Source organism: Euphorbia lathyris, chromosome 2, assembly GCF_963576675.1.
Source record: "Euphorbia lathyris chromosome 2, ddEupLath1.1, whole genome shotgun sequence".
Taxonomy (NCBI): Eukaryota; Viridiplantae; Streptophyta; class Magnoliopsida; order Malpighiales; family Euphorbiaceae; genus Euphorbia; species Euphorbia lathyris.
Genome location: NC_088911.1, coordinates 104,386,506 through 104,414,012, shown reverse-complemented (window position 1 = coordinate 104,414,012; position 27,507 = coordinate 104,386,506). Strand labels below are relative to the sequence as shown.

Here is a 27,507-nt window from a genome sequence, read left to right as displayed (position 1 = left end):
ATTGGGGGCATGGAGGAGTGGTTGGAAACATTGTAGATTAGGGGCATGGAGAGGGAGTGGTTGGAAACATTGTAGATTGGGGCATTGATGATAATAATAAAAAAAGAAATGGAAATGGAGAGACATGGAGTTTGGAAGCAAAATTGGATGCCCTTTCTGATGCAACTAATCAACTTTGTTCTTCTCCAACTAAATATTTTGAAAATGGGAGTGCAGTTCTCTGCTGAAAATGGGAGTACTAAAAAAAATGTTAAAAAGAAAGAGTAGGAATCAAAATTGAAATCTGCGGATGCTGGATAAATATGACATGCAATTGTGCAAAAAACGAAACGAAATGAAAAGGTTAGCAACTACTTATTTTGAAACTAAGTAATAACTAAAAAAAGCAAATTTCCATCAGAAATATTAAAGAATATTAGTAAAGATGAACCTAAAAATATATAAACATAGAAATGTTGTATTTGCCAAATTGTATTGCTCTGAAAAGAAGATGGAGCTGAATGACATGCCAAGAACCCCAAAAATGATATACATTTTCCAACCTAAGCTTCTTTGCCCCAATATCGCTATAGCAGCATATGGTCCTATTTTGATGAGAGCATTAACTGTTGCTTTTCTCTATATTATTCTAATTCCTATCAACCAGAGTAAATCCCCCATCTGGATACCCAAAAAACAAAACAAAAGAAAAAAAAAAAAAAAAAAAGTGTTAGTAACCTAATTAAAAAAAAAAAAAATTGCAGTAAAGTCAGCACTCAAATCATAAGAATCAACAAGTCAAATGAACCATAAGTGATAAGAATAAACATTGTAGTAATGATAACAATTATATAAACCAACCCTCATTGCAAGAAGTCAAGTCTAAAATCAAGGCTTACATGTACATATAATCTGAAGGCAAAAAGCTGGAATTCCCCGCCAACAGCATCAAGTTTCAACTCTATGGCTAACCAAACCCAAAACCTTCACTAGCTTCATGTATAGCAAGCAGCAAACGTTCTTGAAGTTGTCCCTTGGAGGTGTACTCTGGAAGGTCAAGTTGGTTGAAGCTGAAAACACAAAAACGTTCAATATTATAATCATTTCCAGCATTAGAAGCATATTATGTGCTCTCAATACGATCTATATTCTGAACCAACCATGTGTGAGCTGAAGGTAACCGCTCAGGAGCTCCATATGCCTTGTGAATCTGAAATCTTTGAGGACCTGAAATGCCCTGTAACGCTTTGAAACCCTCCAACGGAACCTGGAAGCGAACAATATCTCTTAGAAAATCGATCTACCAAAAAACTATTTTAAATACAGAAGGACAGAATGGCCAAAACAAATCCAATCCAGCGAGACACAACGAAATCTGCATGCAATTGTCGAGTAACAAAGTAAGCAGAAGTTCAACAATTACCTTTGATGTTCCAGTAACAAATTGCAGCAATCTTGCCATGTCTTCCTTATTGAAAACTTTAACTACCTCCCAAAACCATTGAACAACACTAGATGCTGAAGTATAGCCAGTATACTCAGTATTGGCTTTTAGATCATCCACTGTAAGGAGAATGGCATCACTCATATACCCGCAAAGAAAAACCAAACTGAACAAATGTAACACATTAATAAAAGGAAGCCAACTTACAATCAATTTCAGGAAGTCCACTGATTAATAGTTCAAGCTCTTTATCATTAAAAATTGAAATAAGTGCCCGGGGAACCAATTCATTGAAGCCCTCAAGGAAGGAATTGATTTGAGGACGAATAGCATTTGTCAAGATATGGTCAGCAACAAGGTCAACATACTCATGTTTTGTTTCTTCTGTAACCCGTATGTTTCTTCCTCCAGGTTTGAGCTCATAATCAGTTACCTTTTTCAATCACAATAATGTAAATAAATCAAAGGTAATACTAAAATTCATGTTTAAGTTGAACACTAACAGCCTAGAGGCTCATACAAACACACAAGTGCAAAAGAATAAAGGTTTAACATCACTAAATTACCTCTGTTTTCTCATAAAGGATGTGCTTTTCCTCATCAGCATCCATGCTGAATGTCAAGTCAGGTATGTCACTCACATCATTCTGAAACATATTATATAAGGATAGGAGCATCATTTGTCAGAAAACATTCTTCCCATGGATAAAGTATATGCATAAAAACAAGAAAGTCAAAACATCGGTTATTGATTTCACTCACCTCCAGCATCCACTTCAAGTTCTTGTAATAATCAGGATCAACAGCCTCTATGTCATGGTAAGTAACTTTTACCCCAAGAATGTGCTTGTAGAAAGATCGTGTAAAATAAACATCCAGAAGTTGCCCATCAAAAAGTGCCTTCGCAACCTACAAAATGACCATCACATGCAAACGTCAAAAATCTTAGAGAGACGGTATTATTTGCAAACCCATAGCTTAGATATCTTTAGTTTTGGAGAATTACCACTCGTCCAACAAACTTGAAGTATGAAAGGTGTTCAGTCTGAAAGACAGAATTTGGATTTGGTTGGAACGTCACATTATTCCCCACAGTGGTAAAAAGTAATGCACCCTTGTCAAATATTACCCTTGAAAGTAGTTGATACCATTCTCTGGTCAAACCTCCAGCATCAATACCTTCCTCACCTTGAAACTGTACATTCAACCGTCCCTTCAGATCTTGACTAGGTCGCATCCTCAACTGATTGTATGAATCCTCTAAAACATATGCCCGTCGTACACTTATCCGCAGAGGACCAGAGAGGTGTTGCTCATGCTGTTGCCTTATTCTTGAGCGGAAATATGCTCTCTTGTTGTCAAACTCAATCAGTCTCGGAGCTTTCAGCATCATAGAAAGTGATGTCTCCAACAAGCCAGGATTCTGCCTTATGAAAGTATTCAATAGCCGACGGTGCTTCTCTGCGAACTTGGAAAAAGTGGTAGCACCATCCAACTTCCTGTGAAAATCTGCAGTTCCTGTTGTGGTTGAGGAAGCAGAACCACCAACTGACTCTTTGACTTCTCTAGCAGTTACATCAATTTGATCTTGCTGCATCATGGAATAGTTTGCTTGTAGCTTTTCACATAAAACAAAGAACGCTTCAATAAAAGGAAGCAATCTCTGGGTCCCAGGGGGAAGAGGAGAAGAAGATGTTCCCTGCACAGGCTCCCCAAAATTCATATTTGGCATAGTTGGACTAAAGGATCCCTGACCCAGCTGTGTCTCAGTAACACTGATGCATTCACTCAATTCTCGCCACAATGGGTCAAGTGCAACATTTAAGTTCCACATGGTGATTTGCTCCTCTTGTTCTTCATCACCTTCCAGCACCCCATTCTCATCAACACGGGAAGAGGTGAGTGAGCTGAGTGCCTGTAGCACACGAAGAATAGCAGCACCCGCCATGGATCCAGCACTGAGACCCAACATGTGTGTATTCCTCAGGGTGACAAGTTCACTGACAGCTGAATTGCTTAAACTATGAGCTAATACTGAAAGTTCAGATGTAAAGAACTTCCGATGTGATGTTGCCACTGAAGCCAACTTCTTCAGCACTTCTCCAGCTAGCATATAAACTTTATCAGACTGCCTGAATCAGTTAAAATAAAATATTAGTTCTCACTGTCGGCTACATTGCATTGTAACAACAAAAAGAGAATTGGAGAAAACAGGGCAGGAAAAGAGAAGATACAGAAGCATACGACTGGTGCATTTCTCATCATCACAAGTTATAAAAGAAAAACAACACGGAATATTCAGATATAAGAAGCAGTCTGAACAGTACCCTTCACGACCAAGAAGGCTGCACAGATTGCGCAAATCAGGTAGTGGCAGCTGCAGGAAAATACTGCAAGTATCGATTACCCTCTTCCCATCTGAAGTAGACAACTCAGCTTTAGACTTATCTTCTTGACTAATCTCTGTTTCCAGTGGGGGATCTTTCTGAATATCACCTGAAGCTTCATCGACAGTTTGCTTTTCAGAATTTGCAGTTACCTGTCCAGATAAGGTCCGAGACTCTACTTTTTGAGCAGCTGTGCAAATTACCACTTGGAGCAGTCCCATAACCTGGACCGTGAAAAGAAAATAAATTACCAAGGAAAATACTGCGGTCATATGAAAAAGCTACAAAAGATTGCTAAAGCAATGATGTGAACATAAATTGGAACATTTTAATAATCTCAATTGCTTACTTAGTAACATAAAAAAGAAAATTTCAGAAAATTTTCTGTTTTCATTAATTTATTAATTTTTACTAATACTAATTCATAATAAAAATATTAATATTAATTTTTCATATTAATAGATCATTTAAAAACAATGTATACAATAATTAATATAAAAAATAATAAATGGAAAAAGTAAATAGGAATTAATACTAGTAATAAATAAATCATTAATTAATATTAGAAAGTAAGTACTAATGGAAAAAAAAGTAAATAATATTAAATATTTAATAATAAATATTAATGAGTTTAAAATTCAATACAATTTAAAATAACTAGGTAAAGTTTAAAACAAAATTCAAGGATATTTATTTTCATAAAACAGTCGAACAGAGATTTTGCTTTACCTGTTCAAGGTGCGCTGTGCTTCGTAAAAATAGTGGTCGATTCAAGAGCTTCAAGAACAGTATCAGAGGAACATCATCTGCATTTACGAAAGGTTTTGACGGAACATCTCCATCCTCAATTTTCTCTTTACCCTTATCTATCTTAGTCTCTATATGCCTATAACTTAACTGCTCTGGAACAATTGACGGATCCAAGTAGAACAACATATTTCCAATATATGAATGATTAGTAGCCAAATATGTCAAAATTTCAAGAACTCGATGCAAAACCAATGGTGGAAGACCTGTAGGGTAGAAAAAACCTGGATAAGTTGATCTAATACATCAAGTCACAGATTACAAAAGATTTCTAAAGGACCAAAGAAATACCATCCAACAACTGTGATCGACCATAAACGACATTCGATGGACAGCCATAAAGCCTTTGGGAGTTAATTGTTGCCAATCCACTAACTGACCCTTCAGCCTCAGGTTTAATCATATCAAGCAAGAGACGAACTAAAGTTGCTCTCGTAGTGCTATGCGCACAAAGATTTAACAGAAGTCTTTGCAGAAGGCCTTTTCCAAGGGGCTATGCAATCCAAAAAGAAAAAAATATTAATGTTGGCACTTATAATTTTTGAGAGACATGACATTGCAAAACAAATAAATTGCTCTAGCTAAAGCTTATAACAATCTTCCCACTTAATTTTAATAAAAATATTTAACATAATTCAACCTATCGTTTGATAAAAATATATAATACAATTCATGTATTTAATATAAAATTCAATAGAATTTTAAATTCGTCTTTTCATAGTTATCACCCCACTAAAGAAGTATCTTGTAATAGGTCTTGTTCCCGGTCGGGACACCAAACATGAAGTAAGAATTCTACAAATTAAACATCAACTTAAGAATTAAATTCTTCATTAGTATTAAACATCTACTAAGAATAATGAACGTCAGTTACCTGTGCCAGACGTAGAAGGTTGATCAAAGCTTTCAAAGCATTGGCATCTAGAAGTGGCGTGCCTTCAATTTCTTTCACTTTCATGCTATTTGTAATGGAAGATGCTGCTCTCCGCCCAATGGTTACTCCAACGCCCCTGTCCATCACTGTCTGCCTATCAAACCCCAAACCATTTCGACGAATAGACAGCCTGTGGCTGCCTCCAAACAGGCTACGAGCCTGATAATGGCTCATTGCTCGATCTCTTAGCATTTGCGCTTCAGCTAGCAGTGGAGACGGTAATGCCGATAAAACTGCTTCAGAAGAAGTCAGAAGCACCTGGATAAAAAGAAAAACATGAAAAGGCTTATCACTGGTCAGTACGAGAAAAATCACAAAGATGAAAAGACGAACCTCTTCGCGCAACTCAGCAGGGAAAGTAGCAATTATGGAAGCATTATCCATGTCAACAGGTTGTCCTTCAGCCTGCTGGGCAATCCTCTGGGCTCTCTGTTGTGCTAGAACTTCAGCTTGGATATCTGGGGGAAGGGCAGCCAAAAACTCAGGATCAATATCATCAACAGCAGGTGGAGTATAAGTTGGAGGTTGAACAGACTGGGCTTGCTGGGAAGCTAGAACTTCTGCCCGTAAATCTTCTGGCAAAGCCTCTAAGAATGTTGGATCGATTGCACTTGCACCCGAAGCCTCGTTATTTGCACTAGCTTGGTCAGCATGACTAGCTTCCTCAGAAATCAGAGTCTCATGCCGAGACAGTGGTGCATCCAAAACATGCTCTGTAGCAGGAAGACGCTGCTCAGCTTGGTTGCCTTCAGCATCTATACTATCCATATCAACATCTACATTTGTATGATCCAAATTACGAATCACCAAACCAGAATCCCTTATTCGCCCAGAAGCATCATAAGCTACAGTCTGAACAGGCACATCATGGAGACTTGCAGGCACTTCAGAAACCCCTGCACATTGCAAAGGAGGATGGCAACCAGTGGATGAGTTGACAAGCTCGGGCATTATCTCTACTTGATCACCAGCGTTGTCATTGCCCTCCCTAGTTTCCATATTATCCTGACCATTTGGTGTACTGTTAAGAGAAATTGTTTGAACTAACATTGGCACCTGCACATGTAGGCATTCACCTGCATCTTCAACCGAAGATGGGGGATTTATTTGCTCTTGGCAAGAAACAGTTTCAACTGCAGGAGCAAGTTCATGTATCACTTCATTACCATTTTCTTGTTGTTGAACTTCCGTTTGCTGACTGCTAGTGTTATCACCTTCAACCAATACTTGCCCATCATTGGATGGAGGATCATTTGATGGTTGACTATCCTGCAATCCTGGATGCTGGGACTGCCTTTCAATAGGATCACTTGCAGGAGCAAGACTACGCAACTGAGATACAAACTGCCCTTCTACAGATTGTGCAATCACAGTAGCCTGGGAACTTGCTTGGGGAAGACCATCATCAGTCCACCGACCATCAATTGAACCTCGTCTACCCTGTATATGCAATGAATCCATTCCTGCAGAATAATCAGTCAAAGGTGGGGGTGCTGCACTACCCAAACGATCAGCAAAAAGACTAGTTGGCACGTGATCATATGGAATAACTGGAGCATCAAACATGTAAAAGTGAGCCACATCAAAGCTACCAGATGATAGAGCTTCCAAATCCCTAAATGAATGTCCACCTGATGACCACATAGAAACCAAATCCCCAGACTGTGATGGCCTTAAGAGAAGAGGATGTTGAAATCCATTTACTTCTCTAATCGATCGCTCAAAGGAAGACCTACCACTCTGACGACGACGCTCAAAACCCAAAGGCCTGCGAAGACCAAAAAGGTCATCCACATTCACCCCTTCAAAAGGCTCAGCTGCAACATCAATTAGACTGCTAGCAGGACCAGGTTGGCCTAGGACTTGCAAATGATCTAGCCCATCCAGAGCTTCCCTCCACCTTACTTCTATCACGCGATGCTCATGAAAATCATCATCTTCATCAATCATGTCATCATTGAAGTCATCACCCAGACCAGCATCATCATGGTCTTCGATGTCAGTATCTGCAAGAGACATCATGCCAGCACCATCTTCAGCAATATCCTCGTCCTCGTCCTCTCCATCATCATCATCCTCATCTTCCTCACCCTCATCTCCCATATCATCATCCTCATCACCCATATCATCATCTGCCCTATTCTCCACCCGAAAAGTCATATCAATTTGATCAGTGTTGTGTAACACACCACCTTCTTCCATCTCTTCACGCAAGAAATCCAACCCAATCTCCATAGGTGGGTTGTTCACCATTGTCTCTTCCACTTCTATCCTCATTTCTTGCTGAACAAACTGATTATGGTGTGCATCTTGATTACCCTCATTTTGAGAAGGAACTTGGCATTGCAGTTCTTCAGTCTGCACCGCATTAGGCACATCAGCAGAGTTGTTAACATTCTGATTTTGCTCTACTGTACCAGCAACTGATGTAGTTGTATGATCATCATGCCTCCCATTTGATTCAATACTTCTCTTCTTGTTCAGACCCTCAGATTTGAGGACTTGCTCACTTGCATTAGCAGCTCTAGTAAGACTTTCCAAAGCCTTCAGCAAAAGATTAACGATCTTGGGAGCATCAGGATGATCCAAATCAATAACTTGAAGAATACCTGTTAGACACTGTACCATTCCACCATCTATCATGCTTTTTGCTATATCTGGTGAACATCCAGAACCAGGCAAGTTGCCAGATGATGTATTTTTTGATAAAATAGAATACACCAAATCAGCAAATGCAAAAACCTTTTTGTCAGGCAATAAAAGGCTTTTACTAGAATTGCTTGCAAAGTTTGAGAAAGACGACATTGCTTTCACAAGTTCATTAATCACTCGCCTCCGTCCTTCTCCAGATCGACCACACAAAACCACCAGAAACCATGAAGCCTTTTCAGACAATTTGTCTCTCCATTCATCAGGCCCTGCAGATTTGTCTGTCGATATTGGAAGTAACCAATGTAAGACATGATGAATTATCCCACCATGTCCGGAACCATCTGTTTGATTAGATCCTCGGAGTTGGCATAGTTCTGAATCCCGCCTCAATATCACTCCCACTGCATGTACATACATAAGTAGGATATCACTGAATAGCTTGAGAACAAAAGTCACCTTTGCTAGAACAGCAGATTTTTCAGAATCAGAGCACAATTTTCTTGCCTCATCAACCTTGGATTTTCCTTTCACTTTGGTGGCAGGTTCATCCACCTCCATAGAAGTTGAATCACTAGCACAACCTTCCTCACTTCTTGGAGGAGGGTATTTCAAAACTATGTCAAGGAGCTGATCAATTACTTGAGTGAGATTGACAGGAATCTTTTTATGGCCTTTGACACATTTACCTGAACCATCATGTACCTTGTTCTCAGAAATCCGAACAGAATCTTCCACGCCATGTGCTTTTGATTTTTCCTTTTCCTTCTCTTTTTCCTTTGACAACACCACAAGAGTCCTCCCTCCTGATGATTCCAACTGACAAGCTGCAGCTGCAGCTTTCATAAATACCACAGGATCTCTAGAGATAACAGGCGCCATTGTTGTCAAAAATGTCTGTGGGTTAGTACGTCCTGCATGCATGTTTCCAATCAAAGTTTGTCGAATTTCCAATTCCATAGCAGTTTGCAAAGTCTGAGGGTCTTCAATCAGGTGTCGAACAATAGCAGAAGCCACTGTATCATATCCAGGGAAAAAGCAAGTCCTTGGAAGACTAAAAACTGCAGCTAAGGCTCCATTTTCAAGAAACTGCAGAGCTAGAACATGAGTTTTTGTCAAGCGAGCACATAACTGTAAAACAGCCTGCATAATAACAGCAGGAACATGCTGCTTTATTAAGTCACAAGCAAGTTGCAGCACCATATGACTCTGTTCGATAGTCAAATAACCTGTAGACTTCCCCAAAATTTTCTCCAATGATGACTCATTTTCTCTTACAGGAACATCTGGAGCCAAACTCCCATCTGTAATTGGGGCAGCAGCTGAAGAATCTGGCAAAGATCCTGTATGAGTCCCCTCCACAACTTCAGAAGATATTCTGGGCTTGGACTGTAGCATGTTATCTAGTACAAGCAGTAAAGAACTAATGCATTTTGGGACAAGAATCTCACTTGTTAAGGCATTGCTAGCTTTAAAATTCATCAGGACATCAATTGTAGCAGGTACAATACCATTCTCTGCAGCAATTTCTCGTACAGTTCCATCCTCAAACACAAGTAATGCTAAAATATGTGATATCATACCCAAAGCACTAGAATCCTTGGAGAAATCCAAAGGACAAAGCTTTAATTGCTGAATAAGATAAAATGCCACCTTTGGACGGTCTTCTCCTTTGTTCCGATTGCAAAGGGTCACCAACAAATCTGTCAATGAGAATGCAATTGTATCAATACTTTGAAACAGCTTCAATGATGCAGCAAGAATATCATCAACAGGAGGTGCCTTCGTTTGTGCTTCATCTGTCAGTAGATCTATTGACTTGTCCACATTGTCAACTTTAGGTCCTTCAGATGAGCTCCCAAGTGAGAGAGCAAGTGCCCGAGCCAACTCATCATCCTCCTGTACAGGATCCTCGGCATGACTGAACAACCACTCCATGGCAAGTTCAACACTATTTGTTTCTACTCGTCTCAGTGCTTCCTCTGCTCTTGCCCTTGAAAACCCCATTTCAACAATAGTTGCAATAGTACCCTCATCAGGTGGCGGTGGCAAAAACCTCTGATTTGTGCTTCCTGCAACACCATTGCGATTCCGTTTGACATCACCAACACCAGAATATATATGTGTCACAGCTGAAATAATAGAAGCAACAAAACCCGTACTACAATTTGGAAACGTAGGATGGTTCCAAACAGGCAATATCACATCCAAAACTTGAGACTGCAACATCTGTACGAAGACTTCCGGATCCCTCGGAACAGGAAAGAGACCAATTGACAAACCAACTGCAACTGGTTGAACTAGTAGCTGAGCCTGGGACGTGGAGGATGCAGGTAAGAGTAAAGAGGAGCTGACAAAGCACTCAAGAACACGACAGTAGCTTTGTAATGTGTCAAGCAGCCATTTACTGTGAGATAATTTACTTCCTTCACTAGCCTTATGATCTGCACCAGGTGTTGGAAAAGGGTATGGTAAAGTCCACAACAATTGACTTGTGGCCTCAAATGTAGTAAGCAGCTCCTTAAAGGTCCCATGTACATAAAAATTATTAACCATTGCTGTGTAACAAGTTCGACGCCTGCAGTCAAACGTAAGTGTTGTCATATCATCCACAATCATTCCAAGATATCTACATTTCACTGACAGTGACATATCAAGTCCAGATGTCGAATGCCCAGAAAAACTGAGAGCCTCAAGAAATATTTTAGCAAGGGCAGTTCCAAGGGTTTTTGAAGCTGAACTCAATGATCCTACATCAGCTCTCCGACGGTTTGGTGAGGTAAATCCCTTAACTAGGGCTGTGAAGAAAGAGCGAAATGTGGAAGCCAACTTGTTCAGAATTTCCAAGACAAGAACATCTGGACTTGTTTTCTTGGCCTCTTGTGATGATGTTTCTGGTAAATTTGCTGGAACTTCAGAATCAATGTTCAAAGCTTCCAGATGTCGAGCACTCCTCCCGCCACGCATATGTTGTGCCAACGCATGCCGACCACGATGATGTAAGCCTTCACCTGAACGGAGCACTGCAAGATATTCACGCTCTGCACCTGAGAGGAATCGAGAACCATTCCGAACAGAAACTGGATTCATGTATCTCACAACCGGAATATTTGCATCATCATCTATTTCTCTTCCAACAACATTGGAAGAAGACGTATCTGCACTATCAGTTTCTTGATCTGCACACCTCGTCTCATCCACTTTGGAATCATTACACAGAGAAATTTGCCAAATCACCTCCCGATATGTCTTTCCAAGATCCTTCAGAACATCAGCATCAGTTGCACCAAATTCAGAGACAACAGATGTAGTTCCCTTCAACAAGAAATTAGAGAGAGACAATATACCCTCAAGACTGGACAGATATTTGAGGACCTTTGTTTGGTTAGCAGATTCAACTGCTAAAAGCTGGGTTCCACCAACTGAAACTAAAATTTCATTTGTAGATCTAAGATGCTCTCTCAAGAACGAGCATACTGCCCGAGCTAAAGAAGCAGAATGCTGTTGTGAGAAGTTCTTAAAGGCAATAGATATACTCTGACCGATTGATGCTGAAAGGGGCATTAGAGGCAAGTTAAATAACTGCAGAACAGCATCAAGTCCCTTCTTCTCAATAAAAATACGGCATGTGTCGGCATTTTGAAGGATTGTCTCAAGAAGTCGAGCAGCATTGCCAACACAATCAGGAAGGAATAACTCTATATTCACCAGTGAAGTATCAGAGGGAAGCTCAGGAGTATGCTCTGAACCATCCATCCTGGTTGCATCCCTATCATCTGATGGAACTGAGGACCTTTCTTCAGAATCTGTTTCCATGGGAACAGGAGTAGAGCATGAAGAAGGTTCTGAGGATGAGCAACATGCATTAACTCCACACCCAATTTTGAATATTGAATTCAAAATTTCAATAACCATATCCACTCCATGACCACGCAGTGAGGAAGCATGGCGCATTAATTCATCAAGTCCAGTAGACAAGGACCCTGGTGTCTCACCAGCAAGGGCACGCAAATATGTCCTAGATGTGAAGATTTTCACAAAGCACCTCAAAGCATTACGATCTTTCACAGCCTGAAGACCATTATTGTTGAGGCACAAGGCATCCAAGCATTGAGGAATGCACATTATGGCTTCTGAAGAGCATAGAACACCATCCATTATAGCATCCAGAAATGCAGCAGGCAGACCAGCTGCATCTAATACAGCAAAACAAGTAGGATCTTTGTGAATCAGATCACTCATGACAGTTGCTGCAAGTGAAAACACCCCGCCACCAAAATCTTTTGCTCTTCTAAAAATTATGCATAAGCATTGTGGCAATAAACTCTCCTCAGATCCATAGAAACGAGATGTATTACCAGGGGCATATGTTCCAAGTGAGATAGCACGTAAGAGAGCTTTCATTAGTAACCGCCGGTGATAGGTAACCAAAGCCACAGAATACATAGGATGTACATTATCCAGCTCAGCGGTAACACCTGAAACTACTTGTAGACTTCTCCCCACCAGATCAGGATCTCCACCTTGTTGTTTCAACCCATTTTCCAAATAAGATACTTCTACTTTCAGTCGGGAGATAGTATCATCTAAACCACCCAACTCTCTTAAAAGTGTGGCAGCAGGGTTGCTAAAATCCATGAAAGTTTCTAGAATATGCACAGCAGTGGCAACCAAATGCAAGTGTTGTGGATCTGTATCCTTAAGGAGAGGCAGAAGAGTAGGGATAAACCCAGCCTCGCGCATGGCTGAACAACCTGATGATGATGAGACTAAAACAGTGACGAGAGACAATAAAGCCTCTGCAAAAACAACAGACCATTTTGATGCGCCACTAATAACAGAATCAATAGCTTTCTGCATAAGGCTAGATAAGATGCCACGATGCCCACCAGATGTGACAGCAGCCAAAACTGTTGGTTGGCGGGATCGATCTTGAGAGAGAGCCACCAATGATAAGAGACATAAAATTCGGATTTTTTCAGGTACCGCATCTTCATAACTCAATAACGAGACTAACTCGTTAACAAACTCTGGCTCTGAGTTAAAGAATGAAACTACATCATCAGCATCACTACTTGCTTGAACAAGAACAATGAAGGCATAAAGTCTAATGCATGTGTACTGCTGTCGAGAAGTTAAAGAGCCAAAAGCTCTTGCAAACCGCAATCTTGTCAGCAGAGAAAATCTTAAACTGGTTGGTACTTTGTACTCTGCAACTAACTTATTCAAAAGCTCTAAATCTGTTTCAACGCAAGCATTGACATCAAGTAAATGAATAATTTGTAGACCTTGGTAAGACTTTTCTTTCACATGGCTCTCGCTCGACTCATCCAGTGCATAAAACTCAAAATGCAAAGTACAGCCTAATTCATAGGCAACGGGATCGCACCCATTTTCAACAGTACATGCAATCAACCCAAGCCCCTCTTCCTTTCCGCCCCAACCTTGAGCAAGAGAAAATAGCTTTGCATTCAGACCACTATCTCGAATGGAATATTTTCCAATAGTTTTCTTCAGAAAAGCTGCCAAAGTCTGCAAGCAAGCCTCTAGAATATCTGCATCAGGGGAAGAAAGGAGGAACGCAAGATGCTGCTGCAACAACACAAAGAACAGAGCTAAATTTACAGGAGCATGGTGGAAAAGAAAGACCTTTTAAAGTGTACAATTTACATCTTCATTAACCTATTGATTAATGTGGTCTAGATATAAAAGAATTAGAAAAGAATCAGAAAAGCGTCCAACACAGATAAAATACTCCTGAAGGATAAAAAAAATTTGTACCTCATAAGAACTATAGAAATGTTTATTCGTGCAATTCTCCAAAATGGTTCTGATAACATGGAGAATTTGAAGAACAGCTGCTCTTGGGAAGGGAGGATCAGATTCCAAAAAGTTATCCTCTACTTGCAAATCTTTTCTTGGTTTAATGTGCTTCTCAAAATATGAATCAAAATGGTTAAAAAGATCAACCCAATGATGAAAATCTCCCTGCACCAAAACCAAATTATGCAAATAAATTAGACCATTCAAGAAAATAATTAAAATTAACATAATATTATATTAAAAAAACCTGGATTCTTATAAGATAAATCCACAAACTAACCTTGTCAAACTCCCAAACAAAACCTTTTAGGGGTTCTTCAATATTCTCAAGTGGCGTAGAAGTAACACTACTGATAAATGATTTGATTTTGGGAGGCTGAATACAAACAACAAAAGAACCCAAAAAAAGCTGTTACAGCATTTGCAAAAATTATAAGTTCTGAGCAAAACACGCAACAAAAATAAAGAGCATACAGAAAACCAACTTATACAGGATATTAGATGACCAAGAAACTCCAATTTTCTCCACATGAACGCAACAGGTAAAAACATAGACCTCAAAAATAAAATTTTATAAACTAATTAATATCTATCATTAGTTTTGGAAATAGTATAGTTCACAAGCATTCAGCTTGTTGACTGGTAAAGGAAAGCAAATTCAAAGCCAGTAGCAAAAAGCATGTTTTCCAACTATCATACTCCCATAAAGTAAATTCCTTGCAGTTTTAAAACCTCCCAATTGATATACACGCCTGCATTCCTCATTAGTAATGACCAATCCAGCCTCTAGAAAAATTGACCCAAAAAGGCAATTTTAGATGCCCTGTTATGTTTCTAACTTATATCGCAACAAAAATATTGGGTAAAAATAAAATAAAGAAGAAAACACCAAAAACCAAGGAAATTGCTATAAAACTAAGTACTAACACATAGAAATAAGCATAAAGGCACTAAAATGTGTGAGATTTGACAAAATTCCAAATTAGTACTTAGTTTCATAGAAGTATCTTATCCGCATAGTGGATCATTCAAGACTTGAAGTACTAATGTAAGAGGAATGGAGAGGAATGTCCACAATGATGACTAGTACTTCCAAATTGACAACTACCATCAAAATCAGAAGACATAAACAAAAACTGTTAGAATCGAAACTATTCTAGGCAGTAAAAACAATCAGATAATAGAGATAACAAAACCATTATGAACAAGCATGATAACTGAAGCATTGAGTTAAATGACAACTACTTAATGCACCATATCACTACTGAAGTATTGCTGGTTCTCAAATTATTCTCTAAAATGATTCCAAGGCCATTGCAATTCCTTTAAAATAAATTCTGGGTTTATACACCACATTACCACAATCATGTAACAAAACAATCCTTAAAGGAAAATAAGATAAACAAAATAAGGCTATGGACAGAAAGCGAAAAATTGTGTCTATCAACTTACAGTGTCAAATGGGTTGACACCAACACAATACGATTTGCTACTAGTGTGAAAAAAAAAAAAACACCAATGCAACACAGTGAATAAACAAATAACACAATAAGGCACACCTAACCCATTTAACATGATAACAATACTCGATCTGTTAACATGAACCAACCTATGAAGTATTAACACAATCTAACATGACAAGAATATGCAATCTGTTAACATGGTCTATCGACAAGACTCAAACTTATTGGCACGACAAGAAAATCAAATAAAAATAATCTACATCAATAATTTTTATACAAACAAACCAAGCATACAAATGACATTCAAAACAAAATAATCATACAAATACACAAAATAATAACTGTTACATTGTCAATATTTTTCACAAATACAAATAAAAATAAAAATAAAGTAAATTTGTGTTGCAACATTTAAAAATATAAAAAAATAAAACATTAAAAGGTACATTAATAATTTTTCTTAATTATTTTGGTTAAGAGGTCAACCCTAAACATGATTCATTTGACACTAATACTATCTATCAAAATTCAAACCCATTTTTATTTTGTGGTTAGTGTATAATTTTGTCACCCCAAAGATTCATCCGGCATCAGCAACTACAACACTCAGCACTCAAATCACTAATTTTATAGTGGTTTAACTAGGAATGTTTCAGCTGTTCAATCAATCATAATCTCAAATAAAGAAAACGACTCAGAAACATAATGACAGGAATCAATTTAACAAAAAGATGCAGAGACAAATAAGTAAAAGAATACAAACTATATACCATCTCAATTATCAGCATGCAACTACGACTGGACAACAATAACATAATATTTCCATCGGAGATAAGGGATGGCAAAAAAAAAAAAAAAACTTCAAAGAAACAAAGTCTGATAAAATTCACAATTAAATAAAACCTAGGACCAAATAATATCATAGGCATAGTACTGATATATACACTAACCACTTCCAAAGACCTCCTCCGCTTGAGCTTCATTATGAATCAAAGAGCATTGCAGGCACAAAAGAAAACGATCACGAATCGATCAATCCTCTACAATAGAAAACCGATCGATGTTCTAACAAAAGAAGGGGAAAAGAGAAGAAATTAGTAACAATTGAAGACTAAAAAATCAAATTTGAACAGTAAAAAGTAGGGTTTTGCATCCACTGTTAATAATAATGGGATCCTCGATATAAAATCATAAAAGAGAGAGGGAAAGCAGAAATTACATAAGAATAAAAAAGATCGATTCCGCCATCGAGAATTAGGGATTCCGTATGAGAACGATTATGTGATATATAGAGAGAGATAAACAGAGGTTTTAGAAAGAGGGACAGGGAATTGCAGAAGAAATCTAACTGAGAAGAAGAAGAAAGCTGAGGAGTGTTTATATTTATATCAGAGACAGTGCCGGAACCAGAGTCGCACATGGCCCAGGGCTAAAATACTTGATTTACATATAAAGGTTCTTTAGGTTTTTATCAGCAGCATTCAAAGAACAACTAAGCCTTGCCTTCATATTCAATTGAGATTACTAACCTGCCTGACCGCCGGAGTTGATTTCCGTTTCCGTCGAAGAAAAGAGCAGGTTGTGGTGGTGGAAGGAGCGGCGCCGGCGGTGGAGGAAATTGGCAATCAGTGGAGTGTCGGAAGAGAAGAGCTCTCTTTCCGATTTCCCTCTCGCGATATCGCAGATAACTCGATGGAAAAATTAGGGATTTGTTTGCGGGGAATAACAGGTGGTGTATTTTGTTGCTGCAATTCCCACTCGATGAAACGACGTCGTTTTCGTGTAGAGAATAGGAAACAAAAATTACAAAACAGACCCTCTAAACTGAGCACGCCTTTGATGAACTAGAATGGATGCCTCTAATTTTTCCAAATTCCCAGTAAATGAACTGAGCACGCTTGTTGATTTCGGTAAATTAGAAAAGGCAAAGCGACAGTGCAGGGGCGGGAGCAACAATGTCACACTTACTTTCCCTCTATGTTTATCTTTCTGTAGATACCCGCAAAACTGCTCCTTCTACTTCTAGGCCACCCAATTTATCCAGGGCCAACGCCAGATTCAATAAATCGATTCCTGGTCCTAGAAAAGGTAAGACATCCCTTCTAGAACGGATAGCTCTTTAATCAATCTGATTTCTGGTATTCTTAACCCTTCCATGTTTTTATGCGGCTTTATCAGAATACACCTTATCCTGATAATGGCTGTCTTGTGACTTTGAATTTGGTTTATTTGATGATATTAGTTTTCTGTTTTCATTGTGATTTTGCAGGTAATTCCACTCCCCACAAAACAAAGAAATTGAATTTGGAGGTCTCACCTCATAGAATTGGTAACACTCTTTAAATGCATGCCATTAAATAAGCTATTTACTGTTTTGATTATGTCTACGTATCATTGCGCCTTTTTATTTATTTTTAATTCATTTATTAAAAGAAATATGGGAAATAACTTTATTCTGAATTATAAGTACTTGAACTTGATCAGTTAAGTTTTTGTGCTTATCTCCACTCTAGATTTCACTTTTTTGTAATGTTTAATTTTTGTTACTGATGAGGTCAGAAAAATTGGCAATCAGGAAAACATTTTTGGACTTGTACGTGCCTTGCTTTCATAGTTTAACTGTTTTTTTTTTTTTTTGTGTGTGTGCGCTTTACAGTCTCTGCAGTGAGGTTGGTGAGAATTGAAATGGGTGGTGCATTTGCTGACCTCTTGAATGAGAAAGGAAAAGGTTCAGGTGATAATGAAATGGGCTATGTTGAAAGAACTCTTGGGTTCCAAACCAAGGAGTTGGATGATCGTGATCTTAGATTGGTAAATCTTTTCTTGTTGTGTCTATTTCTTGTTACTTTCTTTTTTCTTTTTATTGAAGTTAGAAGAAATGTAATTTCTTCTCTTAAGAGATGCAAACAGTGCTGTGTAAATCTAATTGGTGAAAGTTGTACTTGCTTGTTTACATCTTGTGATAAAAGAAATGCATCATTACTTCTATGAAGCTCATCTACTTTTTTCTTCTTCATACCTTGATTTTCTAGGTCACAGACGTTGTTGGAGGCACCATCCGGTGGAGGAGATATCTTGATCATTTAATTTATTCATTGTGCCATGAGGAGAATACCTTTAGGAGGATGGAGCCTCTGCTCTTGCAGGTTTTTTTTTTTTTTTTTTTTGGAGGCGGGGTCATGGAGAATAATTAATTACTCTCTAGCTTTTTTGTCATACATTTGGCATTTATTTGGTGTTTGACGCGCAAGTCAAACAAGTTTGAACTGAATACCTAACCAAAAGGTTAAGTGATAGTAGGTTAAGCAGAGGAAAGAATAAGAGGAAATAATATATAAGACATGTGATAGCCGATGGCAGCAGGAGGCCATGTGCACATAAGAGCAGATGATAATATTTAAGATTTGCTATCTTCTTTATCAAAAAATGGATGGGAACGTGTAATAGCAAACAAGGAGCTTGGTGATGCAAAAATCTTGGTTGGATTGGGGGAACTTTGGACTAAAGATTTTGTTGACTTTTGCATACGAGGTCTAACTGGTGGATCCATGTGCCACGATGACATAAAAATTTGTTGGACTAATAATAGCTCTTTTACTTTATACATGCATGCGATCCGTTTGCTATATTTAGAGTTATTGTCTATTTCTTCTAACGTGTAATTGTTCTTTGTTGAATGAAAATGGAAAGCTCTGCATGCAGAAACTATGCAAGTATTTAATTTGACAAAATTTCTTAGAAAAAGAGAGAGCAATTATTTAGATATTGGGAGCTTAGTTTATCTTGCATTTCCTCTCTTATCTTAGATTCTTCGAATTGGCTTTTACGAGATTGTCAAGCTAGACATGCCACCATATACTGTGGTCGATGAGGTAAATCCAGTATCACTCCCTTTTTGGAATATTTATTCGTTACTTATCTATCTTTAATTTAATTTAATTATTGTTTTTTGTGCATTTGATAATGCCTAAACAAAGCCTTTGCCCTGTCAGACACGTTCGTTACTTTCTAACGATGATTACACTGCATAAACCATACCTATTAGGAGTAGTGTTGTTTCTCATGTACTATGGTAACTGGAGGAAGAATCATATAGGTACTTGTTTTAGGAGTAGTGTTGACATGGACCTTGAATTTGGTCATTCATCGTTAGATCTGCGCTTATTAAATCTAAGTCTTAGGATGCTTTGAATCTCCACCCTAAGATTGTAATAAGCTTAGTTCTAACGGTGAATGAGTGTTCATGTCAACATTACTGCTTGTTTCAGTTTGTGGCAATGCTATGGCAAAAGAAGTTTTGATGGGATCCCTATCTACCAAAATTTTTACTTCCGCTTCTTAGCTATAACGTTCCAGAGTCATGCAGAACAGACACTAACCGTCCTCCTATTACAATTAATTGGACCTTCAAGGTACGAGTAGAGTACTCGGCAACTCAGAATTTTGAGTTTAGTAAGTTCAATTTATGCAAACTTTGAAGTCAGGCTGGTTCTGCACTATGATATGGTTCGCCAATCGCCTGGCGTTTTGGATTTTGCCAGCTTCTGAAAAGGCTGTTGAAAGTCATATCGTGGAGTGAATTATATTTGTATGGTTGTTACATCTTTAACTGCAGAATGCGAGACTTGCATAGGTGGCCCTTAGGCCTGGTGCTAGTAACATGGTGAATGGGATTCTGCGGAAGTTAGTGTCGCTGAAGGTGTGCCATCTTGTTATAAACGATTCAATAAAGGGAAAGGTTCAACATTTATGAATTATTGACCTTTTGTTGTTGCAGGAAACTAACTCCCTTCCTCTCCCTAAGTTGGAAGGTGATGATCGCTCACAAGCACGTGTTCTTGCCACTCTTTATTCTCACCCTGTGGTGAGTTCATGGTGGCTACTTGCTACAGATGGTTGGAATAACATTTAAGTGTTTTAATCAATGTACTGACAAAGCTTATGGGATATTGAAATAGTTGAGCAATTACAAACTGCCCACTTTATTAATAATATTTGCTCAGAGATTAGTTCTTGGCCACAAGGGAAAAACTGAAAATTCAAGGGAAAAATTACAATAACCTAGAACTAAGAAAAGGTTTTGAACTGAGAAATCCTTATACGTCTCTGAGCATTTCTTCTTTGAGCTCAGGCGGATCATTATGTTCTATTTTATAAATCATTATTCATGCATAAGTTCATATTTATAGGGTCTAAGGCTTCACAATCTGGCAAGATGTCAGTCCACATGTCACAAACCCCACCCCCCCCCCCCCCCCCCCCCCCCCCCCCCCCCTTTTTTTTTTTTTGCCTTAGGTAGACTTGATTTGCGAGATACATGAATTGGTTAGTGTGTATCAGTGATAGTAAAACTATCTTTACAGCTTTTTTTAGCTGTCTTCAGACTTCAACAGTTTTGGACTTCTTTAACTGCAGTGGAATAATTAGAAGTAAACACCTGCCATTGGACATGTGAGATAAGTACGTACCACATTCTCACATGTGCAAACACATTTGCATGTGGGCACAGAAGTCATTTGTCTTTCAATTGGCCTAGTTGCAAGGCTTCTCAAGAAAGAAGAAGTGGTGATGTGTCTTGCTGCATTGCACTGCAAATTACTCAGGGATGATCATGTTTTTCTTTTCCTAATTTCAGAATGTCATACAAGCTGGATTACTTAAACAAGGTCTATGTTCAGTTCAGGATGAGAGTGCAGGTTGGTTTTCATTCTTTACTTCTATGGTGCTTGACCAGAATGGAAAAAGAATCTTGATACTTTTGTGTTGCACTATGGTAGTTATGACTATATCTTGAACATGGATGATTTTTTCTGCTTGTTGGAGTTAACCTGTAGCCTTAAACCATATATGATTGTCTTATGAAGGGTAGAAACTCTGGTTCTATTCTATCCATATTCATTTGTTTGTAATTTATGATTTATTTTGCTTGTATTTACTCTTTCCTGAAAAGTTATGATGTTCATTTCAGGGCTGGTAGTTTCTGTTGTGAATCCTCAACCCGGAGAAAGCATTATTGATTGCTGTGCTGATCCTGGGGGGAAAACGCTTTACATGGCATCTCTAATGGATAATCAGGGTATTTTCTAAGACTCACCCCCTCACTTCCACATTTTAACATTCTGGACTCGTTGAGCGTTCTTCTCCATTTCAATAAATCAGGTGCTGGGGGATGAAGTTGCAGTCTGTAAATTACTTGCATTTAGCTTTTTGGTTTTGCATCATCTAGGGCTGTAATCGAGCCTAGCTTTGGCCTGCTCAAGCTCGGCTATAAAATTAACGAGCCCGAGCCGAGCTTTGGCTTGCTCAAGCTTGGCTCAGCTCGAGCTCGAGCCGAGCTTCAAGCTTGTTTCGAGCCCAAAATCCTCTTTGAACTTGATTCATTAAGAAAATTATCTAACCATGAATTGTTTGTGAGTAAATCATTAACTATATTTATGAAGTTTGCTCGCAAATAGCTCTTTAATTGTGTACATAAACTAGCTCACAAAAGCAAAGTTCGTGAATAAATAAACAAGATGCTTACAAATAGTTCGTTAGTTACTCTTTTATTATGTTTGTGAACGAACTCATCTAATAGCAAATGAAATAATATTAAGTTCCGCACTAAGCCCATTTCTTTTTGCCATCGTTATGGATGAACTAACAAGTTCACTTCAAGATGGTATACCATGGTGCATGCTGTTTGCAGATGATATTGTGTTGGTTGATGAGACGAAAGAAGGAGTGGAGATGAAGTTGGAACTATGGAGGCAAACTCTAGAATCTAGAGGCTTTAAGTTGAGTCGAAGTAAGACAGAATATTTGGAGTGTAAGTTTAGCGGCCGTAGGAGTAGGGAGGCAGGGACAATCACCCTAGATGGGAGAGTTGTTCAGGCCTCGGATTGCTTCCGGTATTTAGGATCTATTATCCAAACGGATGGAGAAGTAGATGGAGATGTTGCCCATAGGATTAAAGCTGGTTGGTCGAAGTGGAAGAGTGCTACGGGTTTCCTTTGTGATCCCGGCATGCCTAATAGATTGAAGGGAAAATTCTACCGGACGGCAATTAGACCAGCATTGTTATATGGTACGGAGTGTTGGGCAGTGAAACACTGCCACATCCATAAGATGTCGGTGGCGGAGATGCGTATGTTGAGATGGATGTGTGGTCACACGAGAAAGGACCGGGTGCGTAATGAAATAATTAGGACAAAAGTAGGGGTTACATCTATTGAGAATAAAATGAGAGAAAACCGACTAAGGTGGTTTGGCCATGTGAGACGTAGAGCGCTTGATGCGCCGGTTAGGAGAACCGAAGAGTGGCAAAGGGATGTAGTGGTGAGGGGTAGGGGAAGACCTAAGCAAACTTGGAGGAGGGTGATCGAGAGTGATATGAGTTTATTGGGAATTGAGGAAAATATGGTAGTGGATAGGACGGAGTGGAGGGAGCGAATCTGTGTCGCTGACACGACTTGATTTTCACGGTTTTATATGATGGTTCATGTTAGCCGACCCCGAATCATTTCGGGACTAAGGCTTTGTTGTTGTTGTATTTGTGTAATTTTCAAGCCGAGCTTTGGCCTATTCAAGCTCGGCTCGTTTACGAATCGAGCCAATAAATCGTGCTCACGAGCGGCTCGTTCACAAATCGAGCCGAGCTTTTATCGAGACGACCACCGAGCCGCTCGGCTCATTTACAGCCCTAGCATCATCTTGTTCAGTTTTCGATTGTTAGCGTTTTTTTATCCTTTTTTTATCCTTTTGTTACTCTATTTTGTTATATTCATTGATATCAATGCTTTTCTGTTCATTATGGTAGTGTACCCATGAAGGACCTGACCCCTCCCTAGATCTTGCTCATAGTAGGAGCCTCATGCACTGGGTTTTCCCTCTTTCTAGGGTAGTGTGAGTTTACAGATGCATGCAAGTATTCAAAGGGGCTGTTGCATGCACAATTAAATGGCAAAATATGATGTTTAGAATTTAAGTGCTAAGAGCTTCCTACAACACCAATTACACCAATTTTTATACTTGATAACAATGACTTTTAAAGAGTTTTCCCATCTCGTTTAAATTTCCCTAAGGACAATATATTCTTTATTCATAAATGTCCAAGCCCTCACTCTGTCTCCGTTTGCTGGCCAAGATCAATTCTGGCATGTTGAAAATTCTTTTGACTGAAGCTTTTTATAATAGAAAGAAGTCTCCTTATCGAAGTTATTGTTATGTACTTGTATTTATTTATTAGTTTCATTTTCTTTAAAGTTGACTGATGCCTTATGGAATAGTGATGCCATTTTGGGTGTAGGCATGGTATATGCAATCGACATAAACAAAGGCCGGTTGAGAATCCTTCAAGAGACTGCAAAGGTGCACCAAGTTGATGGTATCATCACCACTGTCCTTCAGATCTTCGTGCCTTCACTGTAGGTTGTCACCACTCTACTAATAGCTGATATTTTGTAAAAAATGATGAGGTAATTATTCTTTTTCTTTTTGCAAAATTTCTTAGGAAAATTGTTCGACGACATCTGATAAAGTTCTGCTGGATGCTCCTTGCTCTGGGCTTGGTGTTCTCTCCAAGGTAATTCTGTAAAGGAATTCATTGATTAAAGTGATCAATCTCCTCAAGAATTCCATAATACTGAAGATTTAAAATTATTTGGCTGTTTGGATTAGCTGATATTGTCTCTTCGTATTCCTCCCAATTGAGAGTGAAAGAACTAATGATTATGGTTGTTCCCTTTTCAAGAGGGCGGACTTGCGATGGAATAGAAGGTTGGAGGATATGGAACAACTAAAAAATTTGCAGGATGAGCTCCTTATTGCAGCTTCGAAGTGAGATATAAAATTGATCCTCTTTCTTTTATCTCGAAAACAACATGCACACATGTTCTTTTATAGACCAATAAAGCTCGACTTCTGCTTCTGGGAATATATTATCTAATATTTTTAAAGTTCTCAACTTGATACAATATGAAATTCAGTTTCTACCAGGATGATTTTTTTGCACATTACTTTCAATTTGTGTTTGCCCAATGAGTTTATCCTTCATGCAGATTGGTAAAGCCTGGTGGAGTTTTAGTATACAGTACATGTTCCATAGACCCTGAAGAGAATGAAGAAAGGGTGGACGCATTTCTTCTCAGACATCCTGTAAGAAATACTGCATTTCTTCTGATACATATTCTTAACGAGTTCCTTTAAGTTATTCCTTAAGTACTCTGACATTAACTCATCTGTGGCTAATTTTGTTTCCCTTTTTGTAAAGCTACTATTGTCAACCAAATAGCATTTCCCATACTATCAGGGTTAATTCTTATGTACTTATTGGCAGGAATTTCAAATAGATCCTGTTCACAGATACGTGCCACCTGATTTTGTGACTGAACGCGGGTTCTATTCCTCAAACCCAATCAAACATTCAATTGATGGGGCGTTTGCTGCCCGTCTAGTTAGGACCTAATGAAGAGATACTATCCTATCGAAAGCTGCTCTATGATTTCTTGGAGATCACTAATTCTTGCTAAATGCATTGGTGGAAATACAGAGATTGGGTAGGTGATTTGAACAAATTTGTTTCTCTATTCATATTTGTAGTTCCTCATAGGTAGCTTGTCAAGAGTCTTATAAGAGATGCTGACCTATAAATGTCTGGATTGAGTTTGTTACAGGTAGTTGGAGTTTGTGGGGGGAATTCATTGAGGCTTTTGGTTAGATGATTAAGCTTGTGTCCTTTAACCAGCAATCCAACATGACTTGATGTTTGACAACGCCGGAGGAACACGGATCAAATTTATATGCTTAACAAGAGTTCCAAGCAATGCGAAAATAGATGAAAGGCATCCATCTGTGTTTCCTGATTAAAATCAGGAAAGCAACTTTGCTGTGCCGCTGCTATTAGTCCGGAGTTGGAAACTGAAAGGCAAAAAGACACATAAATCACAAATAAGGAAAGAGAAACATAAAAGAGAGAGAAATTGACTCGAAGAGGAGATAACACCTGAATCATTACTAACAGAATTAATTGTATAATTGAAGTTGAAATCAGCCTCCTCTGACACCTTAATTTGCTACCTGGCTATATATTGGCACTATCCTCTCTTCTGCTTCAAGGACTTCAACTTATACATGGCAACTATTAGCTGCTCTCGGATGCTTCCAACCTGATGCTTAGATATCACTCCCCTACTATGAGCAAGACTACCCTGTAAATCCTTCCAGCGCGTTGGCCTCACGCGCCACCTGCGACTTCCTGCTCCGTCTTCACACCCCGGCGCGTGGAGGCGCGTGGCTGCTCCTCTTCAGCTCCATCTTACCTTTCCGGCCAACTTGTGTCATTGTCACCGTAAGAAACGTTCCCCTCTGCCTTTCTCTAAATGTTCCTGTTTGCATTATTGGTCTTAGAGCATCACTAAGAGATTCTTAGTACACTCTCTGAAAATAATATAAATAATTGACTCTTAGTGATTTAAGAGTAGATCTGTTTATGGGTCCGGGTACCCGCCTGACCCGTCAAGCCCGTGTCCCTTGGGCCAAGCTTGGACAGTGAAATTTATTCTTAGGCCCAGCCTGGCCCAAGCCCGATAAAGCCCGTCTATCTTTTGGGCGGGCTTTGGACATATGAAAATATCACGGGTCAGCCCGCTTTATTAATATTAATTAGAAAATTTATATATTTATAATTAAATATTTATTACAAGTATAAATTTGATTTTTTTATAATTAAAAATTATGTATATTTTTTTAGGTGGGTTTATATAGGTTGGGTTTGAGATTTGATTTTTAAGCCTGAGCCCAGTCCGGCCTGAGCCTGCCTAAATTAATACTGGGCTGGGCTTGGGACGAGCATTTTTACCTAAAAACATGTCAGGTCCGACCCGAACCCGGCCCAGCCCGACCTATGGACAAGTCTATTTAAGAGTCACTAAGACATATCATCTCCAATAATACTCTTTATATTCACTATTTATTTATTATTTTATTATTAAAATTATTAATTGTTATATTTACCAATAGTGAGAGGAAAGAGAGTTCTCAATAATAAATTATTAATAAAAAATAAATTAAGAGACACTAGGAGGTGGAGAGAGACTCTCTATTAATAGAGAGGATGTGAGAGACTTTTAGTAATTTGAGGAGCCATTAAGAAGTTGTTGGAGTTGATTTTTCATTCTCCCTCCTCAAATTTTAACTTAAGAACTAAGTTAAAAGGTTGTTGGAGATGCTCTTACCAGTTTTATTCTCTTTTTTTTTTAATTTTAAGTGTTATCTTCTAAAGGCAAAAAAAAAAGTCTGATTTTACTTTTTTTAATTTGAAAAAAAAAAGAGAGCAATTACTTTGTAATTAGTTTAAGTGAATTACTAAACCAAGCCATCATTTCCCACCTCTAGCCCCGTGAATAGACCGAAATAGCCTTCGGCCAAATTTTCAAAAATTCCAAAACCTCTCAAACACCCTAAACTCTATTCGATCAAATCCGGACTAATTTCTCAACCAAACCATGGATCGTGACATGGACGGTAAAGGGAAAGCAAAAATGGTACGATTTACGGTTTTATTTTGTTGATTTGTGCTTCGTTTTTTAATCTGTGAGGAATTTGTTGAAATTTGCAAAATCGTCCTCGGACGTATGGACATCACGTCAGGATCATAGGTCGGGCGTATGAACATCACGCCGCACCTATGGTGTGGGCGTGATAGCCTCATGCCTGCACCTATGGTGGGACGTGATGTTCATACGCCCCACCATAGGTGCGGGCATGAGGGGTGCGAACGTGATGTTCATACGCCCGAGGCTATTTGGGGGCTTTTATTTTTTAAATAAATATAATTAAATTTAATTGTTTGTTATTTGTTTATATTAATTTGATTATAATTTATATGTTATAATTGTTATTTTAATAATTATTAATTTAATTTGTATGTATGTAAATTTTATTTTGTTTAATTATAGTTCAATTTAGTTGCTGTAAATTTTATTTTGTTCAATTTAATTTTAGTAAAATGTTTATGTTGTAAATTATATTCTTTTCTAGTTT

The 27,507-nt window shown here is 38.5% G+C and overlaps 1 protein-coding gene and 1 pseudogene across 2 annotated transcripts; one reads left to right on the top strand and one right to left on the bottom strand.

Annotated features, from left to right (window-relative positions):
* Window positions 1-373: 373 nt before the first annotated feature.
* Window positions 374-17,300, bottom strand: LOC136219269 (E3 ubiquitin-protein ligase UPL1-like). Of its 2 annotated transcripts, none has more exons than XM_066006603.1 (17): window positions 17,016-17,300; window positions 16,437-16,551; window positions 14,304-14,399; window positions 13,982-14,188; window positions 5,885-13,789; window positions 5,492-5,809; window positions 4,909-5,110; window positions 4,540-4,823; window positions 3,751-4,034; window positions 2,430-3,555; window positions 2,186-2,332; window positions 1,990-2,070; window positions 1,631-1,856; window positions 1,403-1,542; window positions 1,140-1,246; window positions 879-1,049; window positions 374-660 (listed from the first exon to the last, which is right to left on the bottom strand). In XM_066006603.1, the coding sequence occupies exons 2-16, from the start codon at window positions 16,467-16,469 to the stop codon at window positions 947-949; spliced, it is 11,259 nt and encodes a 3,752-aa protein (XP_065862675.1). In that variant the 5' UTR covers window positions 16,470-16,551; window positions 17,016-17,300; the 3' UTR covers window positions 374-660; window positions 879-946. The 2 variants fall into 2 exon arrangements, with proteins under 2 accessions (XP_065862675.1, XP_065862673.1); XM_066006601.1 differs by having other exon boundaries at window positions 5,885-13,792; window positions 17,016-17,299.
* LOC136219270 (uncharacterized) lies at window positions 17,280-27,507 on the top strand (annotated as a pseudogene).